This window comes from Pleurodeles waltl, chromosome 3_1, assembly GCF_031143425.1.
Source record: "Pleurodeles waltl isolate 20211129_DDA chromosome 3_1, aPleWal1.hap1.20221129, whole genome shotgun sequence".
NCBI lineage: Eukaryota > Metazoa > Chordata > Amphibia > Caudata > Salamandridae > Pleurodeles > Pleurodeles waltl.
This window is the reverse complement of record NC_090440.1, coordinates 744,302,521-744,322,802: the sequence shown is the minus strand read 5'-3', so window position 1 is coordinate 744,322,802 and position 20,282 is coordinate 744,302,521. Positions and strand designations below refer to the sequence as shown.

Sequence of the window (20,282 nt, the reverse complement as noted above, 5' to 3'; positions counted from 1 at the left end):
CTTATTTTTGATGGCTGGGGCTTATTCTTCTGCCTCAAGCATTTGCTGCGAGCAAAAGACAGAGATGGGAAAGACGGAGGAAGAGTAAAACTAAAAAGCGTCACAAAGGGAGAAAGTAGAAAGCTGCAAGAGTGAGCTGAAGTTGCAGGGAGTGGCTTTATATGGATTGAAGAGGCCCGAGATGGCTTCAGGATTAAGCCGCCTCAGTATTCTGTGTTCCTACATTTAATTGCAGCAGCCGCGTGTTTAAGAGGAGGTCTTTGGGCACCGGCACGTTTTTATTTACAAATTAAGCACTGCTCTAGCCTCATAGTTATTCAATGTTTAAAAGCTCCAGGGTGATACTGCAGCGATGGAGTCACTAAGTGCTTAAAAGCACTTTGTTTGTTTTCCAAATACAGTTTTACTACAACATTGCTATTATATCTTCCAGGCCGACACTGAAGCCACAGACTTATTTAATGGTTAAAAGCATTTTCTTTCTTTTCAACATTCAGTTTTACAGTTTTCTTAAAATAATTTGTGTGACTGCTTGTTTTTCTCTGCTGTGCCTCTTCTCAGTGCTAACACTATAGCTACGGAAATTAGTTCATGCCACTGCATGTTTTTGTCTTTTGTGCCTTTTCTCCACACTAACACAGTAGTCATGGACTTATTTAATGTTTAAAAGCTCTGTGGCAATACTGCAGCAACATGCGTATTTAATGTTTAAATACACTTTGTTTATTTTCCAAGTTCACTCTTTACTACAACATTGCTTTTAGTTCTTTCAGGGTGACACTGTACCCACTGACTTATTTAATGTTTAAAAGCATTCCTTTTTTTCAACATGCATATGCACTTTGTTTTCCAAATGTAATCTTTGCTACAATGTTCCTGTTATATCCCCCAGGGCGGCGACACTTTAGCCACAGATCTATTTAATTTTTAAAAGCATGTTCTTTGTTTTCAACATTCAATTTTACCTATTTTATTAAAGCAGTTTGCCCTTCCCATCCCCTGTTGTTGTTTTCACCTCTCCCTCCCACGAAAAAGAAGTGTGATATGGCACGGCCAGTTCTGGATATGCCATATTGCTTATTTAAAGTTGCTTGCTCTGTAGCCCTCATCCCCTGTCCTTGCTTGTTTCCATGGGTTACTGGTAGGTGAGACAGCTTACGGGATGATAGCAAAAAAACAAAGTGTTATGATGCTGTCAGTGCCGGCCATGTCATTGCTTGGTTTCTTTTTTCACTTTCATCCATTTTGCAGCTGCAGTGCTGTACAACATGGCAAAAAACCTGCCAAAGTCAGAAGCTCTTGCACAGACAAAATCTATTGTTTTTGACAATACTTGTTTTTTATTTTGTGTAGCTGTCTTCAATCCTGCTGCTCACTGTGTGCATCACAAAACTTTAAAAATGCTGTAATTTCAGGACCAGACAGTGCCTCTGCATTCACTCAATCATTGTGATTGAGACTGCTGGGGCTGCCGCACCACCTGCCATTTAATATTCCACTCCAATCTAAACCAATTTGGAGTAGGTGTTGGACACTAAAGGGCTGACCTTTACTATCCCCTCTCCAATGTAAACCAATTTGGGGAAGTTGTTGGGCACTAAAGGGGTGACCTTTACTATTTACACTCCAATGCAAACAAATTTGGGGAAGGTGTTGGACACTAAAGCGGTGACCTTTACTATTCCCACTTCAATCTAAACAAATCTGGTGAAACTGCTGGACACTAAATGGGTGGTATTTACTATTCCCATTCTAATATAAACCAATTTGTGGAAGGTGCTGGACCCTAAAGGAGTAACAGTTACTAGTCTCACTCCTATTTATACCAATTTGGGGAATGTGCTGGACACTAAAGGGGTGACATTTACAATTCTCACTCAAATCTAAACCAATTTGGGGAAGGCGTTGGACATTAAATGGTTGACTATTATTCCCACACCAATCTAAACCAATTTGAGGAAGGTGTTGGACCTAACTGGGTGACATTCACTATTCACACTCAAACCAAAACCAATTTGGGGAAGGTGTTGGACACTAAAGGGGTGACATTTACTATTCCCACTCTAATCTAAACTAATTTAGGGAAGGTGTTGGACACTAAAGGGGTAACATTTACTATTCTCACACCAAACTAAACCAATTTGGGGAATGTGTTGGACACTAAGGGGGTGAAATGTACTATTCCTACCCCAATCTAAACCAACTTTGGGAAAGTGTTGGACATTAAAGAAGTGACATTTAACATTTACTATTCCCACCCCAATCTAAACCAATTTTGGAAAGGTGTTAGACACTAAAAGGGTGACATTTACTATTCCCACCACAATCTAAACCAATTTTGGGAAGGTGTTGGACAATAAAGGGGTGACATATAACATATACTATTCCTACTTCAATCTAAACCGACTTAGGAAAGGTGTTAGACACTAGAGGGGTGAAACTTTCTATTCTCACTCCAATCTAAACTAATTTGGGAAAGTTGTTGGACAGTAGAGTAACATTTACTATCCCAACTCCAGTTTAAACCAATTTAGGGAAGTGTTGGACACGAAATGGGTGAAATTTACTATTTACACTCCAACTAAAACATTTTATGCAAGGTGGTGGACACTAAAAACGTTATGCATGCAATCAATACTCTATGCTCAAACTAAGGGCCTGATTACTATCTTGGTGAATAGAATACTCCGTCATGTTTGTGACACAGTGTCCCATCTGTTAAGATGGAAATCAGGCCTATAATCTTTGATCTATAAAATAAAATAAAAATTACTTCAAAAGCACAATAATCCAAACAAAAAAGAAATATATTTATACTTAAAAATTAACTTCTAAAATAATACTAATATGCCTAAACTCTGAATCATAACACTTAAAAGAAATTCATACTCCAAAAATGAAAATCATAAAAGTAAAAGAAAAATTAACCTAATTTAAAAATTACAAATTAGAAATATTTTTCAACATTAAAACAAATACATTTCATAATATATATTCCCAACAACAGAACTTATTCCAACAATAATGATATTAAACATTGAATTATTACAATTTTCAAGAATAAACCTATAACATATACAACTAAATATTAATTTATACAACATAAATAAAAAAACATAATTTAATTAGGTAAGATTTCAAATTCTATTAAATAAATGTAAATATAATAATTAAAATCTTTATAACAATTTATTTACAATCACATTATCATTTTCAACATTTAAAAAAATCCTTGAAAATATTTTAAGATTTAAAAACAATATTGAATTTAAAAAATGTGAAATTTACATTTTTTGTACACATAAATGTACATATATTTTACATTATTACATTCCATTTTTATATCTTTTAACTTTTCCTATTTTTCCTACAATTTAAATAAATATTTTAATATTTACAACGCCTATTGATATCTATTGTGAGGAACCCCACTTGTGGGCCAGCATCCATAATAGTGTTTAATGCTGCAATAGCTGGCAATGCTGTGCCCCCTACATTGCGCTCTGCTGTTATTGTGTCAGTTTATAAGAAGGGAGATCGGTATAACCCATCCATCTACCGTCTGATCTCTCTTCCGGATGGGGTGTGCAAAGTGTTAGGGAAAGTACTGCTAAATCGCCTCAAGGGAAGGGTACATGCCCTTAGCATCTTGACAGAAGTCCAAGCTGGCTTTCGCCTGCAAATAGGGACCATCGATCAGGCACTCAGACTATATATGATTGATTATAAATTTAAGATAGTTAGGAAGTCATTACTGTATCTTACATTTATAGATTTGAAAGCAGCTTTCAATCTTGTTGATAGAGAGAAGTTATGGAGATCCCTGGTGGATCTAGGAATGGATTCAACACTGGTAATTGCTATAAAGGTTCTCCACACTGCTAATATGGCAAGAGTCAGGTACGGCCGGGTGGGGAATGTACCAAACCTTTCTCCGGGTGAGAAGGGCTTCCTGCATGTGTGCGTGCTGGCACCTTTACTTTTTAGTCTCTCTTTCAATGACACAGCAGAATACTTGATGGAAGACCCTTTGGATGTCCCTAATATACCTGGTAACTAATATACCTGGAAAAAAGGTAATGCTACTACTTTATGCGGATGACACAGTATTAAAGCCACAAACATAGAATGCCACTCATAGGCTACTAATGCGCTTTGAGGAGTACTGTGACAAGAAGTCTTTGATTATTAATTGTAGCAAAACAAAGAGTATAGTACACAGGCTGTCTCCCAGGTTTACAGGGAACCCTGCAATTGATGCCCGCCTTTCAGGGAACTTACATTGGAGTAAACATGTGAAGGAGGTAGCCCTAGTCCTGTGATATATGAAAGCTGGTGCTAGAAGCATTAGAGTAATTTTACAAATATATAAGCAAAGGGCAGTGACGGCTGCACTCTATGGGGGACCTCTGGGTGTACGCGAATATGCCATCACTTCCAAGTGGCTGAGAACAACTTCCTAAGAGCTCTGCTGAGGTTGGGGCTCATTACTCCCCTAGTGGCACTTTACACTAAATTAAAGTTTACTCCAATATCAGAAATTGCAGCTCTAAGGCCAGTTCTCTTTTGAGTCAGGTTGATAAGAAGTCCCAAGGCAGATGCATATTTGAAAACCTTACAAGAAGCTGTCTACACCAATAAATGTTGGGGAAGCACACAGTTTTCTCATGTACAGAATGTCTTAAATGATCTGCAGATGAAAACCCTATGGGCAGCTCCCTGTAACGTTAGGCAGGATACTGCAGATGTAGTTGAAGAAGGCTATCACATACATAGAAGAGGCTGGAGTTGAGGCCAGGGTTTATTGAATGCATTTTTTATTGCACTTGGCAACATGACTGTTCATAGGGCCTATGCACAAAGGGAAATCTATGTATGGAAATCTCTGGGCACATAGCTGTATGCATACTCTTAGACAGAGATCCCCACATGTGTGGTTTACTGATTCTAGACCAAGTTCTCCACATTCTATTAGGATTTAGGCATCTCCACCTCCTTATATCAGGGGGTATATCCTGTTAACATTGATATAACAATGGTGTAGCAAATGTATAGTGCATAAAGTAAAATAAAGTTAATAATTTCTAATGCAAGCCTACCTGTGGAGGAGAGCTCTGAATCGAAGGCAGTAGGGAAACAAGATACACATGATCCAAAATACAAATACAATAACACTCAAAACACATTAATACATTACACTCATAGGCTGTGCCCCCTCCGCTTGTGCTGCCTAACTGACAGGACACCGTACAACAACAAGAGATTCCAGGATAAAGACAACCCCACTTAAGAGGAAAAGGTACTTCACTGAGTAGGGGGTAGAACATGTAGTTATCTTTGTTTTTTAATGTTACAAGGATCTATATGGTGTGGTAAGATGAAAGGAGGCAGGAAAAGGATAACTTTTCCAGGACATAGATTGCAATTTCTTAAAGGCAAATGAGAGAGGGTGTGCTGTTATGGACAGTGCTACCAAATTTGGAACTGCGGAAACAGGTTTGAGTGTAAGCATTGGAAAAATATCCTGTGATTCTGGGCAAATTACTTACAGCCTCATTACGAGGCTGGCAGTCCTAGAACCTCCAGCTGGGCAGTGGCTGTCAGACTCCTGTGGCTGTGGAGATCTGACAACCACATTACGAGTTAGGCAGGCAGACCTGCCTATACACAGCCTGCTGTCCTCGCCAGGATCACAGATCCTGACGGAGTGATGGCGGTCTTGTTTTTAGTCAGCCAGGACAGTGCTGAACTCAACGCCACCTGGCTGATTATAACCTTGTTCTTTGCCAGCCCTGGGAACCCCGCCATGAAAAGGCTGGCGGAGAACAAGGCGTGGGGGCCATTAGGGGCCCCTGCTCTGCCCATGTCCAGGGCATGGGCAGTGCAGGGGCCCACCTACCCAACACTGTTGGAATGCGCACTCTCTGCTTTGGAGACAGTGTGCATTTCAAGGGTGCTGGTTGGCTCCCTGTGTGCTACAAGATAGCACTCAGCTCCTTTAAAGGAGCCGAGTGCTATCTCGTAGCGCTGTTCCCGCTGGTCTGACTGTCGGGAATGCTCTATTTCAAGGTTTCTGACAGTCAAACCTTGTAATAAGGCTGTGGTATCCTCTCTGCGAGATTGGCGGTCCTGCAGTGGGACTGCCAAACTCCTAATGAAGCCCTTAATCTCCTGATGCCTAAAAAAATGACTCTGACTTTGTATAATCAAGGTGATCCAAAGCTGCAAAAATGTTTTTTGGGAGACAGACCTTGATCCATTCCCAGTCTCAGCCCCTCAGTTCATCAGGGAACAGCTCCTCACCACCATACAAGATGTCTATACTATACTGTATGGCTGGTCCGTTCCAGGAACCCCATCCTAAGAACAGGTAAGAACTTTACACCCGACTCTTGCAATTCGATTTTGAATCACCAGTCATGCCACTCTGTCATCCTCGCTACCCTTAACATAAAAGCAGACATCACACATATGCCTGTCTAACACCACATTACATTTACCACCAACACAACACCCTTAAAATTACTTATGCTACACCTAACCTGTCGACTTTGTAATATATATATTAGTAAATACTCTCTCTTACTCTCTGTCTTTCCTTCTCAATTAATTGTTTCCCCACTTTAGGAGCAAAGAAACATAGACATTCACTGACATTGCAAAACAATTTTTTTGTTGTGTGATGCTTTCTTATGTGGGTCATGTAGGAAATGACTATCTTTTGTGCAGTGTACCCCTAGATCCTTGCCTTAACTGTTTTTTCTGTCTGTATAACTCTGTGCACATCAACGCTGCTAACCAGAGGTATGTGCTTCTCCTTGATGAAACTGGTACACCCCTAACTGGCATATTTAACTCACCTATGAGTCCCAAGTATATGATACAAATATACCCAGGGCCTCGAAGTTAAATGTAAGTAGTGGACTTCAGAGCCCATTTTGTTATCCACTACAATGAAAGTGCAAAACATGGCTTCAGGCCTACTATTGTAGACTGACTAAAGCAGCTTTTATACTGAAATCTGACCCGTAAAAAAAGCCTTTTGACAGGTTTAACCTTAAAACCTGTAAACTATTTTCACTGTAGAAATGCTGACATTTCTGTAGGAAAACACTGTGATGCTAAATTAAATGTAAAAATGCTATTTCTTTAGTGCCTGTGTTTTTGATTGTTTGCATGTCCTTTTCTGAACTTTCCCAAACCATGTCCATTTATAAGTAAGTATCCCCTATTTTCAACCACTCCCACTTGCCATTCCCACAATTATTTAAAAAACCTACACCTCTTGTGCAGAACTCTCCACACTCGTATTAGAGATCTCTGCAGATAAGAGGCAGGAGAGGTGAACGCAGAGATTACTGGCTGGATACTCGTTAATAGCATTTGTGAGTCTGGAAAGTAGCACTAGTGAGGTACTATTTCCTGTATCCAAAAATGCATTTGTGAATAGACCCTAATGTAGTGTTTCCTATACTTTTTAGAACCACAACCCACTTTTTATTCTGACAAACTTTTGCAACCCACCTAGCCATCGGCAACTGCAGAAATGTTTTCAGGGAGGGGGGCGGTTGGCGGCATCCCTGACTGTTTTTTGGCGGGGGCTGCGGCTGTACTAGTGCAGGCAGCGTAACACAGTAGCGGCCGTAGTGTTATGCTGCACTGTGAGCCTACACACCAGGCTCTACCTAAATCCTGGGTGGCAAGCGTCCCCCCTTTCTCCTCCTGCGGGTGCCCATACACCTAGCTTTAATGGACGAGGCAGGCAATTTTTTTAATGTAGCAAAAGCATTGTGTGGGATTGCATTGCCATTTAGAGATAGCACATTTTCCATTGAAATGGTCACTAAAGTTGCACGAACATACAGTTTTACAGATAAAACTGTATTGCACACCAATGATTATGTGTAGAAATTGGGTTTCAGTTAATATTTTTTGTGCATCACCAAGTAAAGTTTCTTTATTTGCTCTGATCCTAATAAAATCTTTGTTTCCATCACACTTTGGAATAAAAAAAAAAGCATGTGCTTCATTTTTGCTTTCCTAACTGTTGAATGGGTACTGTTCATTTACAGGCTTTTACATTGTGCAGTGTGTAAGAAAAAATGACATCTTACAGCCTTTGTTCATACGTGATATACTCTAGCAAGACTGTCACACAATTCATTTTACTTTTCTTTCCATGACTGCATTCAGAGGAGTTTGTAAACACCAGATCCCATCTAAAAACATAAGCAACAGAAGAATTAGCCACACATTTGATCTCTGTCTTTGAAGCACAGCAAATGCGACAAAATGTGTTGCCACCCACAGTTTGAGAATCACTGCCCTAATATGTTTTGCCCACCTGCAGCTACCATATGTAAAACAATTGACTAATCCCTGAATGGCAAGCTGAGACCTGTCATAATATTAGTAACTTATGGGACTAAGATGGTGGCTGCCACAAGTTCCTAATATGGAGGATTTTCATTTTTGTGATTAAGCCTTTGTGAGGGTTTGTCGGTGAGTACAATACAGATTAAGAAAATGTTACATGTACAGAACCTTGTTACAATTTAGTACTTAATATAGGCATCGCCAACCAGTCCATTGCAAGCTCCAGCAGCTCCAGGCTGTAGTCACAGAGGGGTTGGGGGCTTTTGAGAGCCGGGCCAACCCATATTAATCTTTGCCCCTCCCACAAATGAAGGAGGCAGCTAGCACAGTATTTATATAAACGCAGTTTAAAATCAGTTTATTAAGTGTTAAGAAACTGTATTCACACTTGAATACCTACAGTCTTATTATAAAAAACACGCTGGAGTTCAGAAGGTGAATTAGCAATAAAATTAATTTTTTTTATCTTGTTACATTCACATCAGGTTCACAGACAGAGGTTAAATGTCAGGCTACGTCTTTTGACAAATTGCTGCTTTCTCTTTTAATGTGGAGATGTTTTCTTTTTTTTTTTTTTACTGCAAAGTGAGAAGATTTTGGAAAGTTAACTATGTCACAACCTGGCTGGGGTACAGGCAGGGCCACTAGAATTATGGGGCAGGGGAGCCCAAATTATAATTATACGGCAAGATTGAATACATTATGCAGCAAGCAAAAACACAAATTATGTGGCTTAATGCAGCAAATTTTTTGATAGTATGAATTCATTATTTAGCCATTTTTACAAGTTAGCACTGTCTGGGCAAAGGGTTTTCTTCGTTAGGAACAGTTCCTTATCCAAATACTTATATCAGTACCTGAAAGGTGACTGGTCAACGTCTCTGAATGAACTTCCACTGTGCTGTAGCATTTTCAGTAACTTTTGAACCGTGTGAGCTAGAAAGTCACTTTTGTGTTACAATTTGCAGATTATGCAGCAGATGAGGGATTATGTGGCAAATGCAGCAAATTCAAAATCATGTGGAAAACAACACAGCTGCAGAATAACATAATTCCTTGATGAAGCATGCCACCAAGGGAGGTGTGTGAGGCCATAGCTTTCAAACGCTTGTAATTTTTGAATTATTTTCAAGTTGTTTGGTCTAAGGCCCTACATTGACTAATGCAAGTTATTGTCAAGGTCCACAGGGTCTAATAGAATTGGGGAGTCTTCCTATGGTGACCTGAGTATGTCTCATTTGCCTTTTTTGTGAATTGCGATAAGTGGTGCAAGCCTGGAGTGCTTGAAATTAGCTTATAGCGGTCCTTTTTCTTGGAGATTTTGTGGATAATGAGAAGTGCCTTGAACATTGCCCTTCTTGCTATGGGTGGTCAGTGGGGTTATTGCAAGACTGTAGTTCATTTTAGTGAGAGAAGAAGTCTTGCAGTAGCATTTTGGATGAGTTGTGTTTTGTGTATATTGCATAATTAAATTTAGAGATTACGAGTGTGAGGATAGCTTGCAGTTTCTGTTGGTATCCAAGGTACGGGAGGATGCAACATAGTTTAAGGCACTCTGTTTGATGCTATTAATATGTGGTATTGAATATTGGTCTGAATCCATGGTTACCCCTAAGTTTCTGACTCATCTTAGCATTGTTGGAGGGGCCTCATGTTCCTTCGGCCATATGGCGGTAGGCTGGAATTTTTAACATTTTCTGCAGGTCATATTCTCTGTCTTTTCTATATTTATCATTAGATGGTTATCATCATCCGTGTGTTTAAGGCAGTCATCAAGTTTTAAATTGTAGAGGTCTTCCAGACCATCCATTATTTAAATGATTTTGAATTCATCTCTATAGTTATAGAGATGAATTCAAAATCATTTAAATTTAGCACAATTTAGCACAACTAGCTGTGCTAGTTGCAAGTTTCCAGGTGTACATGGTATAGATGTACATGACAATAAAATGGGACATCTCCTGCATACTCCGATCCCCACGCAGAAAACGACTTAGTGTTTATTTCAGCATAGTAATACAGACAGCTGTGTTAATAGATGTTTTTTTCTCAGTGGGAAAACATTTTCCCCATGGAAAAAACCCTTCCCCCACACTCCCTCAGATCAGGGGTGATGCATTTTCTTTCTCATCCAGAAATCCACTTTTGGACTTTAATTACATTGAAATTCCAGTATAACTATTTATGCCTCCATTTCTTCACATTTCTCCAGCAGAATTATACTTATTGCACTAGTATTATAACCTTTACTACAATTTTCTGATATTAGTGAGATAATATAAAAGGATATAAGCAGTGCATGGAGAAGACATGAGTTATACAGTGTGGAGAAGGCGTGAGTTATAGTTAATATAGTGTGGCTACGGAGTTACTATAGCAGCCAACTGCCATTACCTTTTTTCAGAACGCCGTCCTGCGGTTTTGGCCAGAACAATTTTGGTAAACCATTCATGCCAAGGATTTACAAACTGACAGCCAAACTGGTAATGACCCCTCATGTCTGCTATTACCATACAGTCCCAGTGCATTAATTATTTAGAGCTATAAGCAAGTTCAGGCTGTTGGCACTGTTGTAGATGGTTTATATTGAAGTAAATGGCCTTATTTGCTAATATTCATCAAATAGAGATAGCCGGGTATATCATCTGGTATCCCTGTCTGGCACTTTGCTACTCCTGACACTGCCCTTGCTATTCCTATTCTCAGGTCATGAAGGCAGTGGCAGGAACTGAAAGGTTTTACTTTCTGTAGTTTCCTCTACTTGCCCTTCATCTAGCACTTCAGCATCAAATAAGATGCTGTTGATCTGCAGGAGTGAAGGGGCCATCCCTGTGATGTCTTCAAGGGGTTACACTGTGTTTGTGATTTCACTTCCATTTCCACGGCACTTTGCCCAATCAACATTCATGCTCACGGTATGTTTATATCAATTTTGAGTCCGATCGAACAAAGTTGTCAACCTGTGCTCTAAAAATGAAATGTGCTGGAGATTGCTGTAACAAGTGCTATCGACGTGAAGAATGCTTGCCACCTTTATGTAAATACGCCTATGTGTGACATTATTAGAACTGAATACCGACTGATTTTAGTGCCACTGCTTTAAGTGGGTGATGATGGTGTTTTGGTGCCCCATTGTTTGTTCACTTGAACATCTCTACTTCTGAAAGAGGACAACTGGAATGACCATGGATCACTGAATGTCTTATGTCTTTCAGGCTGCTGCTGGGATTTATGAGCTGCACTGCACTGCTATCCATGTGGTTGAGTAATACTTCCACTGCTGCTATGGTGATGCCAATTGTAGATGCAGTGCTTTGCCAGCTCAATAATTCTACACTTGAAGAAAGCGCCTTGACAGAGGTTATCGTGAATTCACAGCCAAATAATGAAGGTATGTATTTATCAGATTCAAAATTCATTCTCCTATGAAAGTTATCCTTATCTAAATGTCAGTCGTCGATGTAAAATAATACGCTAAGCAAGTACAGACCTCCCATGTCATAGAGCCCACTTAGTTCTAGCTTTGAAAATGGCAATCCTTTTTTCCCCTTGCTCTAGCAGCATTTGAGCACAGTTCATCTTTTTCTACAGCTGCGTTTTATACATAGTTATATGGACTTAAAGTTTAAGACAACCTTTAAAAAATAACCTTGAAAACTATATGATGCTACTACACTTATCTAATTCCCAGTGTCTCTCTGGCTTCTAAAAGTGCAATGGGGGTAGCATGCATTGTGCCTTGGGCTGCTGGGCGTGGCCCACACTAAGTTGGTCGTCTGCCTTACATCAAGTAGGGGAAGGGAAAGAACTCTTAGAGTGCCATAATGTATTGCTTTGATGGAGGCTCTTGACTTCCCTTATTTTATCCCCACCAAAACCCTGCTCGTGTTGGAGCATCTGAGAAAGGGCAAAGGCACATTATTCAAGTATGAAGTCTGTAAAATATGGGCAGTGGACATCTATAAAAAAAATATTTAAGTGGAGCCCATCTAAAACCTATTTGCTCCTGACACGACATTTCCTCTCCTTATTGTCACCCTATTATCACCCCTTATCAATTACCCCTGATGCCGTGACCCTGACATGTCAATTTATGACCAGAGCATCATCCTGAAAGATAAGTTCATCTAAGAACCTCACACTGATGCAGTAACCTGCTCTTTTTATCACCCTTGTATAAAGTTTGTTATTGAGACAAATCCTTCCTTGTCGCTGCTGCTAAGTTTTGGAACACACTCCCACATAAGCTTCACTCCCAATCCTCATTCACTAGTTTAAGAAAAAAACAGTTAAAGCCTGGAAGACAGTGTCTACTCTTTAATCCCATCATAAATGGATTGCTTGTTTCCAGGGCCAGGACGCCTCGGCGAAAGTGCACTCTACAAGTCACACCTATCATACCAGTGGTGATTTTGTCACATGTAGACCAAACTCATGATTTGTGTAGATTTTTCTTGGGTGATAGAGGATATTTTCAATTTCAAAAGCATGACCTGTCAGTAATGACTGTGAATGATAAATGTTACAATACAGGCGTGAGTATGGTGAATTTGTCATTAGAAACACGTGTGGTCATTTTGCATGTTTTGATAGCACATGCCAAATTACTGCATTACGTGTATACACCTTGAGGGATCAAAATTAAATTTCCACCACGATTGGTTACAAGAGTCTTCTCAGAATGAGGGCCACAGAAGACAAATACGTGCTGCCACATATATTATGGCCCTAATCAATAAGACTAAAATGTAAAGGGAGGTAGAACAGAGGTGTTTTATTTTTCTGGTTTTTCGTGTAAGGGTGTTTTTCAGAATTTCAAGATAAGCAAGGCAATTTAAATTGCCCAAAGAGCCAGAATATTTTTTTTTAACTAGGCAAAGCCGCTTATTTTAATTCTTTTAACTTGGCTTCAATATGAACATCTAACTGAGGTAATCTAACAATTGCAAAAAAGGAAGAGTTTACAATATTTGAGTCAAGTAGATGCTTCCCTTACCTCGTAGTCCTCATGAGCTGGCACACAATGGGATCCATTCTTGCTAAGCATTTGGTAATCATGAATTATCTAATTTATCATGTAGCCCATTCCAAAGGAAAATATTTTTGCACTTAAATCATAGTATCAATTTAATATGCTGTTATTAAAAAATATTTGACTTGAAGTTTTCTCTGCTAAACTACATTTAGTGGTTAAATGCCAAATACTTTTGACCTTTCTCACAATTCCAGCTTGCATTTCTTGATAGTCTCACGTATTTTTGGTAATGTTTCCCGCATTCCCGCAATGCAACTCGTAGCACTTGACAGGGCTGGCACAGCTGACCAAACACAGCTGGGCCCTGAGCTGTGTCCTGCTGTGTCTCGACGCGTCAATGATGGGCCCCGTTCTGCCTCTTTTCACACTTGTACCTGAATGCACAGCAGGATCTAGTTAGCGGCAGCAGATAGGCTCTGGATAACAGCGTGATTGATCCTGCACTGAGCAATGAAGCCTCGCTCATCCTTGGAACTGGCGCCCTCGCCTCCTCTTTCTTTTAGCAATTGAGTTCACCGTCAGCACCGGCGCTCACATGCCCTTCTCCCAGCACAGGCCTGAACTGGGTTCTGGGTTCTGTACTGGGTTCGAGCCACCAACAGTCACCACATCGCGAAAGGAGGCGCTACAGACCGCTCCGTCCCTCTGGAGACTTCCCAGCTGTGTGCTAAGCCTTTACCAGTGGTCTTCCAGGTGGAGAGAGGGTAAGACAAAGTGGGGTTAAGACAGACAAAGCAAAAGGAGGCACATGGGGACGGGGAGAGAGAGCGACAGTGGGAAAATGACGGAGAGTTAGAGGGAGGAAGGAGAGGCACAGAGAGGGGGAGAGATAGAGGCAAAGTTAAGAAGGAAGGAGAGGCGAGGCCACGAGGACAGGGACGAGATTGGAGGGGAAGCAGATAGAGGGACCATATGGGACCTAAAATGAGAGAAAGGGAAGGAAAGAAGTTCAGAAGAGGAAGGGCAGTGAGACGAAAAAGGATACGAGGTGAGAAAGAAATAAAAAAAGAGGGAGGAAGGGTGAGAAGATTGAGAGGCAACAAGAGGGAGCAAAGGGAAGGTTTCAAACAAGAAGGAAAAGAGCGAGAGAAAAAAGAAGGATGAAGATATTATTGAGACATGGCGAAATGAGCAAACATTAATTACCATTGCCATCTCCATGTCTTTGGGCTACAAGATGTTAAAATGTGACAGAATATGTTGCAAGGGAGGTTGTGTAGCCATCATTTCTAAGGATAGTTGTACAAGGACAGTTGAATCCTGCGCTTTTTCTACAGAATGCAAAACATTAGCATTCTATCTATGTCTCAATGAGCTGAAATTGTTGGGGGGGACCATTTTATACAGATCCCCGGGATATAATTCTCAATCGGTAACCAACCTACTCGACTGGCTCTCTCAACATATTTTAAAGAACAATAACTACTTAGTTATTGGTGATTTTAATGTGCATTTTGAGAACCTATATGGCCCCTTCTGTAAACAATTAGCGAATTATATGAGTATACTTCAGCTCAAACACAGTATTGTAGGCCCTACACACATAGGTGGCCACACCTTGGACTTATTGTTCCCAAATATAGACACCATACATAACATTGAAATTGCACCTCTAATATGGTCTGACCGCCTTAGTATTAGTTTTTTCAATTTCACTCCTGTTTAAGCAAAAACAGACCCTTAATTCTAACTTTGCACCTAAAAGGCCCTGGCGCAAAATCAATGTTGAATCTTTTGCTGAGCATTTCTCTCCCCCGGTTCTGGATTCAGCTACTTCTCCTAATGCTTATTTATCGGACTTTAATCTAGCTGTCACGGAATCCCTAGATATGTGTGCACCTTGGAACACCAAAACATCCCGTAGACAAAATCCTTCTCAGGCTTGGTATTCCACTGAGTTAAAACTGGAAAAGAAGAAATGTAAATTAGCAGAGAAAACATGGCGCCTTTCACAAAATTTTGCTGACTGTCAGGTATAAACCGAAGCTCAATGTCTATCATCGACAGCTCAAGAGAGTGAAAAAAAGCATTTTATTAAAAGATTGGAAGACAATAGAGGTTCCAATAAATAACTTTTTAAGATTGTTAAGGAGCTCTCCCAGTGAGCTAGCCTTGTACATGTTATGCCCGCAGCCCCCACTGTGAAGATACTGGCAACTATTTTTCAGAGAAGATTGATATTATTTAGTCAACCTTTGCCCCCCAACTTTCTCTTTTAGAGCTAGATTGGGATCTATTTGGGCCACATCCAGATTCTAGAGTACATTTTGGTGAGTGTGCTAACTTTTCAAGAAAACTGGTAGAAACAACAATGCTAGAAGTTAAATCAGGTCCCACACTTGATCCTTGTCCTCATTTTATTTTTTCCAGATAATCTTCTATTTTTAGTTTGCATTTCCCTCAAATTATTAACTTTTCTTTGACTAATGCTATTTATCCTGACATATGGAAGCAAGCACTGATTCTCCCTTTGGTCAAAAAAGCTGGACTAGATGTCTCATTACTATCAAACTACCGTCCTATCTCCTTAGTCACATATATGTCTAAGGGTTTGCATTCGACACTGCTCCACACAGCCTTCTGATAAACAAACTCCGTGAGGCTGGACTACAGTTGACTGCATAACAGTGGTTTTGCTCTTTCTTGATTAATAGGACTCAGTCAGTTCATTTGGACACCATTGGATCTTCTCCCAACAGCCTTAACTGTGGTGTGCCAACTCTTTTTTTTGCTTATTTTTTAAAGAATTTGTTTTTTATTAAACTTTCAGTACATTATTAACATTGAACCATCAACAACTGTGAACAAATAGGCCACCCCCCCCCAAGACAATCCACTACAGTAGTATTCCCATACAGCAAAACCAATGATTACAGAGCAAGTACATCACATAGCAACATATTGTTTTCCTTTTGGTGCTTTGATTATTTTCCCTATGTAGTATATTTCCAGCAATGGTTAGTCCTGGGTCCCCGTGGTGTCATCAAGCTCTGGTTCTTCTACTTCCTCTAACATTTTCAGGATCCCCCTCCATATCTACAAGTCTTCCTCGATATGGTCATCCCATCTAACCTGCCGTAACCGTGTATCTTCTGCCATGGCCCATTCTTTCTCGTCTTTTAGCCAACCCTTTGCACTGGGTTCCTGTGTGTTCATCCAGGCAATGGCCACCCGCCGTTTGGATAACAATAAGGCCAGCTGCATGAATTTCCATTCCATTTTCTTACCCCTCTGCCTTTTTAATAGTCCCCAAGAGGCACATCACCAGAGTCAGTTCCAAAGTTATACCCCATATATGTTTCAGACTCTGGACTACAAAGTCCCAGAATATTTGTACCAAGGAAGTGCGACACCTATGGCATCTGTCAGTTTTTTAGTGGGATCAGTTCTATGTAGGAATAGTGGAGTATCATATGTGCGATGTATATAGTTAAAATTCATAAGTTTAAATCAAGCATTACACGTCCCCTGCTTGAGCAGGGCACAAATCGCCTTCCATTGTGTCTCCTCCAGGGGTGTGTCCAATTTCTTTTCCCATGCTGCCCATGCCTTCAGTATATTCCTGGGTGCGTCTGCCAGCATAGCTCTATAGATATGGGAAATTATGTGTGTTCCACTGCAAAATTCCAGGAGGGATCTAAACAATGCTGATGAGACTGGGGCCTCAGGATACGTGGGCTATATTTCTTGTATTATATTAACAATACCATAGTATTAGGAATTGGCCCTGACTCAACCCAAAGGCCTCCTGTGCCACCTCAAATATTATGAAGGTCTCACTGTAGTAGAGATCTGCGAGTGTCAGACAGCCTCAATATCTCCAAGTACTCACAACAACCCAGTGGTCAGCCGTTGAAACGCCAGAAGGTCCCAGAACCCAAACTCCTGTTCGAAAGGAGCCGGTTTTAAAATCACCATCACAGCTGGCTCCCAGAGTGTTACTGTGTGTTTTATTATGTATGCTAGTGTAGAATCCTCTCTTCCACCTGCGTGGGGTAACTGTGGTAGCGTATTGTGACTGAAATCGTCTCTAAGCAGGGCCTCCTCCCCGATATCTCCCTCCGCCAACCAGTGTGCGTGTGTTGCAGCTGTGAAGCTAGACAATTAAACTCTAAATCAGACAATGCCAGTCCTCTGTCCTCTAAGGGTAAATGCAATGTCTCACGGCCCTCAGACTATACCAGGGTTGTTAGTAATGAATGTAAACGCTGACCCGCGGAGTGTATCAAGAGAATGCTGCCGACTATATAGGCATCTAGGCAGGAATACCATCTTTGCTCCTGTGACACCCCCCATTATGGACAGTGGGAGGGTGTTCCAGAAATGCACAGAACTAGTTAAGCTCAAAACTACCCGTTCTGTATTATGTTGGCTTTGCTGCCTAACCATGTGGGCCACTATTATTCCGAGATATCGGGAGTGGTCAGTTTCCCATTGGAATTGCAAATCTGGTTTTGTGTTAGAGGGGAGTCCAGTTAGGCGTCCCAATGGGAAAATGAGCAATTTGTTTATACTAATAAATAGGCCAGGTAAGCGCCTAAAGGTGTCCATCTGTCTCATCAGTATCGGAAGTGAGGACCTCGGTTCCAACAGGGAGAAGAGCGTAGCATCCGCTTACAGCAATATCAGGTGGTTCCTCCCTTTCACTCGAATACCGCACTCCTTCATATCTTGTTGAAGCCAATGTGCGAATGGCTCCAAGGCAAATGAACACCCCTGGTGCATACCACTCAGTATCTGGAGAAAATCAGAGCACAGTCCATCCACCAATATCCTGGCTGTGGGTTCCGTGTAAAGCAGTTTGACCTATTTTTGGAATTGTGGCCCAATCGCCATGGCTGTCAACATTGAGAAGTAGTAATTCCAATTCACGGGGTCAAACACCTTGGCAGTATCTACAGAGACCAGTACCAACTCTTCTTCCTTATCCTCCAGGTCATGGAGAACATTCCTTCAATCTGCAAATATTCATGGTTGTAGTTTGTCCAGGTATAAACCCACATTGGTCAGGATAAACCAACCGGGTTATCTCTGGGCCCAGGCACATTGCGAGGATCTTACATAGGATCTTCACGTCGAGGTTGATCATGGTAATAGGGCGATAGGATGCCAAATCAAATAAAGCAGCATTGGGCTTGAGGATCATTGCGATTATCACTTCACCCATCGATGATGGGAATATGTTGGCAGGTAATGCTTCTTTATACACGTCTAACAACCGAGGGGCCACCTGAGCCCATCTCTTTTTAATATGTATGTTGCAGCCCTTGCTAAGCTGGTGCACAAGTGGGGTTTTGAAATGTGCTCATACGTGGATGACACACATTTGATCATCTTTTAAGGTGATCAACATGAGAAAATCAGATTTAACCTTTCTGGATGCCTCAAGGAGGTATCCAGAGGACTCATTATCTCAAGCTGAATGTGGAAAAAACTGAGATTCTGCTTTTTGGAGGTGGCAATGATATTTGGGACCCATCATGGTGGCCGGGTTCTTTGGGACCCGCTCCTAAACCAAAAAAGTGGTAAAGAATCTGGGGTTCCTGATTGATGAGTCCTTAACAATATATGATCAAGTTATCGCTACCTGTGGCAAACGTTATTGCCTGCTGAAACTACTCAAGAAACTATTATACTGGATACCAATTGACTGGCGTAGAACCATAGTACAAGTCCTGGTGGTAAGCAGATTGGACAGTCGCAATGCCTTATATTTCGGGATGTCGAACCATCCCTTTTCTCGTCTGTAGGTGATTCAAAATATGGCTGCTAAACTTATATGCAATCAATATAGGTTTAGCTCAGTATCTGACTACCTTAAGATCCTACATTGGCTTCCCATTCGTTTGAGGGCTAAATTTAAACTATTGTGCCATGCACATAGGGCTCTTTATAATACAGGTTCTATGATACTCACTTCTAAATTAGAGCTATAACCCCACAAGAAGTCTGAGGTGCTCCAAACTTGCCCTTGACAAATCTAAACGTGTTCAAAAAGAGCTGGTGGTTGTTCCTTTACCTATCCTGGTGCTGCACATTGACATTTATTGCCATTAGATTTCCGCTGCATTAAATTCTACTGTAGATTCAGAAAGAAGCTTAAAACTTGGCTTTTTCCAAGAGAATGATTACTCCATTTCTGTCTTACATAGAAATTTGGTCTACGTTATATGGCTTGCTTTAGCGCCACGACAAACCCCTTGGGATGAGTGTTGCGCTTTGTAAAAACTGAAAAAATAAAATAAAAATTAAAGGTGGGATGAAGGCAAAAGAAAGGTAGGAGAAGGGTAAGAGGCAAGCGATATAAGATGGAAAAAGGGATAGAAAATTAAGTGTAGAAGAAGAAGAGAACAAGTAACTGCATAAGAAAGAGAGTGAAGAGAACAAGGTGTGTTATGTGTATTTGTAAAGCGCAATATCAACTGCAAGGGCATCATGGTGCTGAGGAAGAGTGTGTGTGTAGAGAGTAGCAAGATGGGGGAGAGAAGTAAAAGTGAAGAGGAGAGCAAGAAAAAACTGAGAGTGGAAAAGAAATATGCTAGGAGTTTGGGAGGATGGAGAGGGGGGAAAGCATTTTGGCTGGTGAACAAAGAGCGAAGGAAAGAGAGAAGCTGCTTGTCTGTAGCAAAGATAGGGCAGATAGTACCTCACACTCTCTATTTTAGTTCCCTTCTGTGCCCATGGTCTATAGCTGGATGCTGATTCTTGTAGAAAGTGTTAAATGCAAAGGAGCATCCACCACTTGAATTTACTCCACCATCAGGACAGTAGGGTGGAGGAAATACCACCATTGTACTTTCAATGTTAGGTTGTTAATTTATTCACCTACTGCCCTTCACGGGAAGCACCAAGTAGTGAGCCCTGTTGCTCA

The 20,282-nt window shown here is 40.8% G+C and overlaps 1 protein-coding gene across 1 annotated transcript in view; it reads left to right on the top strand.

The window, feature by feature from the left end:
• The window catches only part of LOC138284580 (solute carrier family 13 member 4-like), a 413,185-nt gene that overhangs the window by 85,741 nt on the left and 307,162 nt on the right, over positions 1–20,282 (top strand). Inside the window, exon 4 of the mRNA XM_069223513.1 lies at positions 11,592–11,767. Coding sequence (XP_069079614.1) covers positions 11,592–11,767 — 176 coding nt within the window. The remainder of the gene's footprint in view (positions 1–11,591; positions 11,768–20,282) is intronic.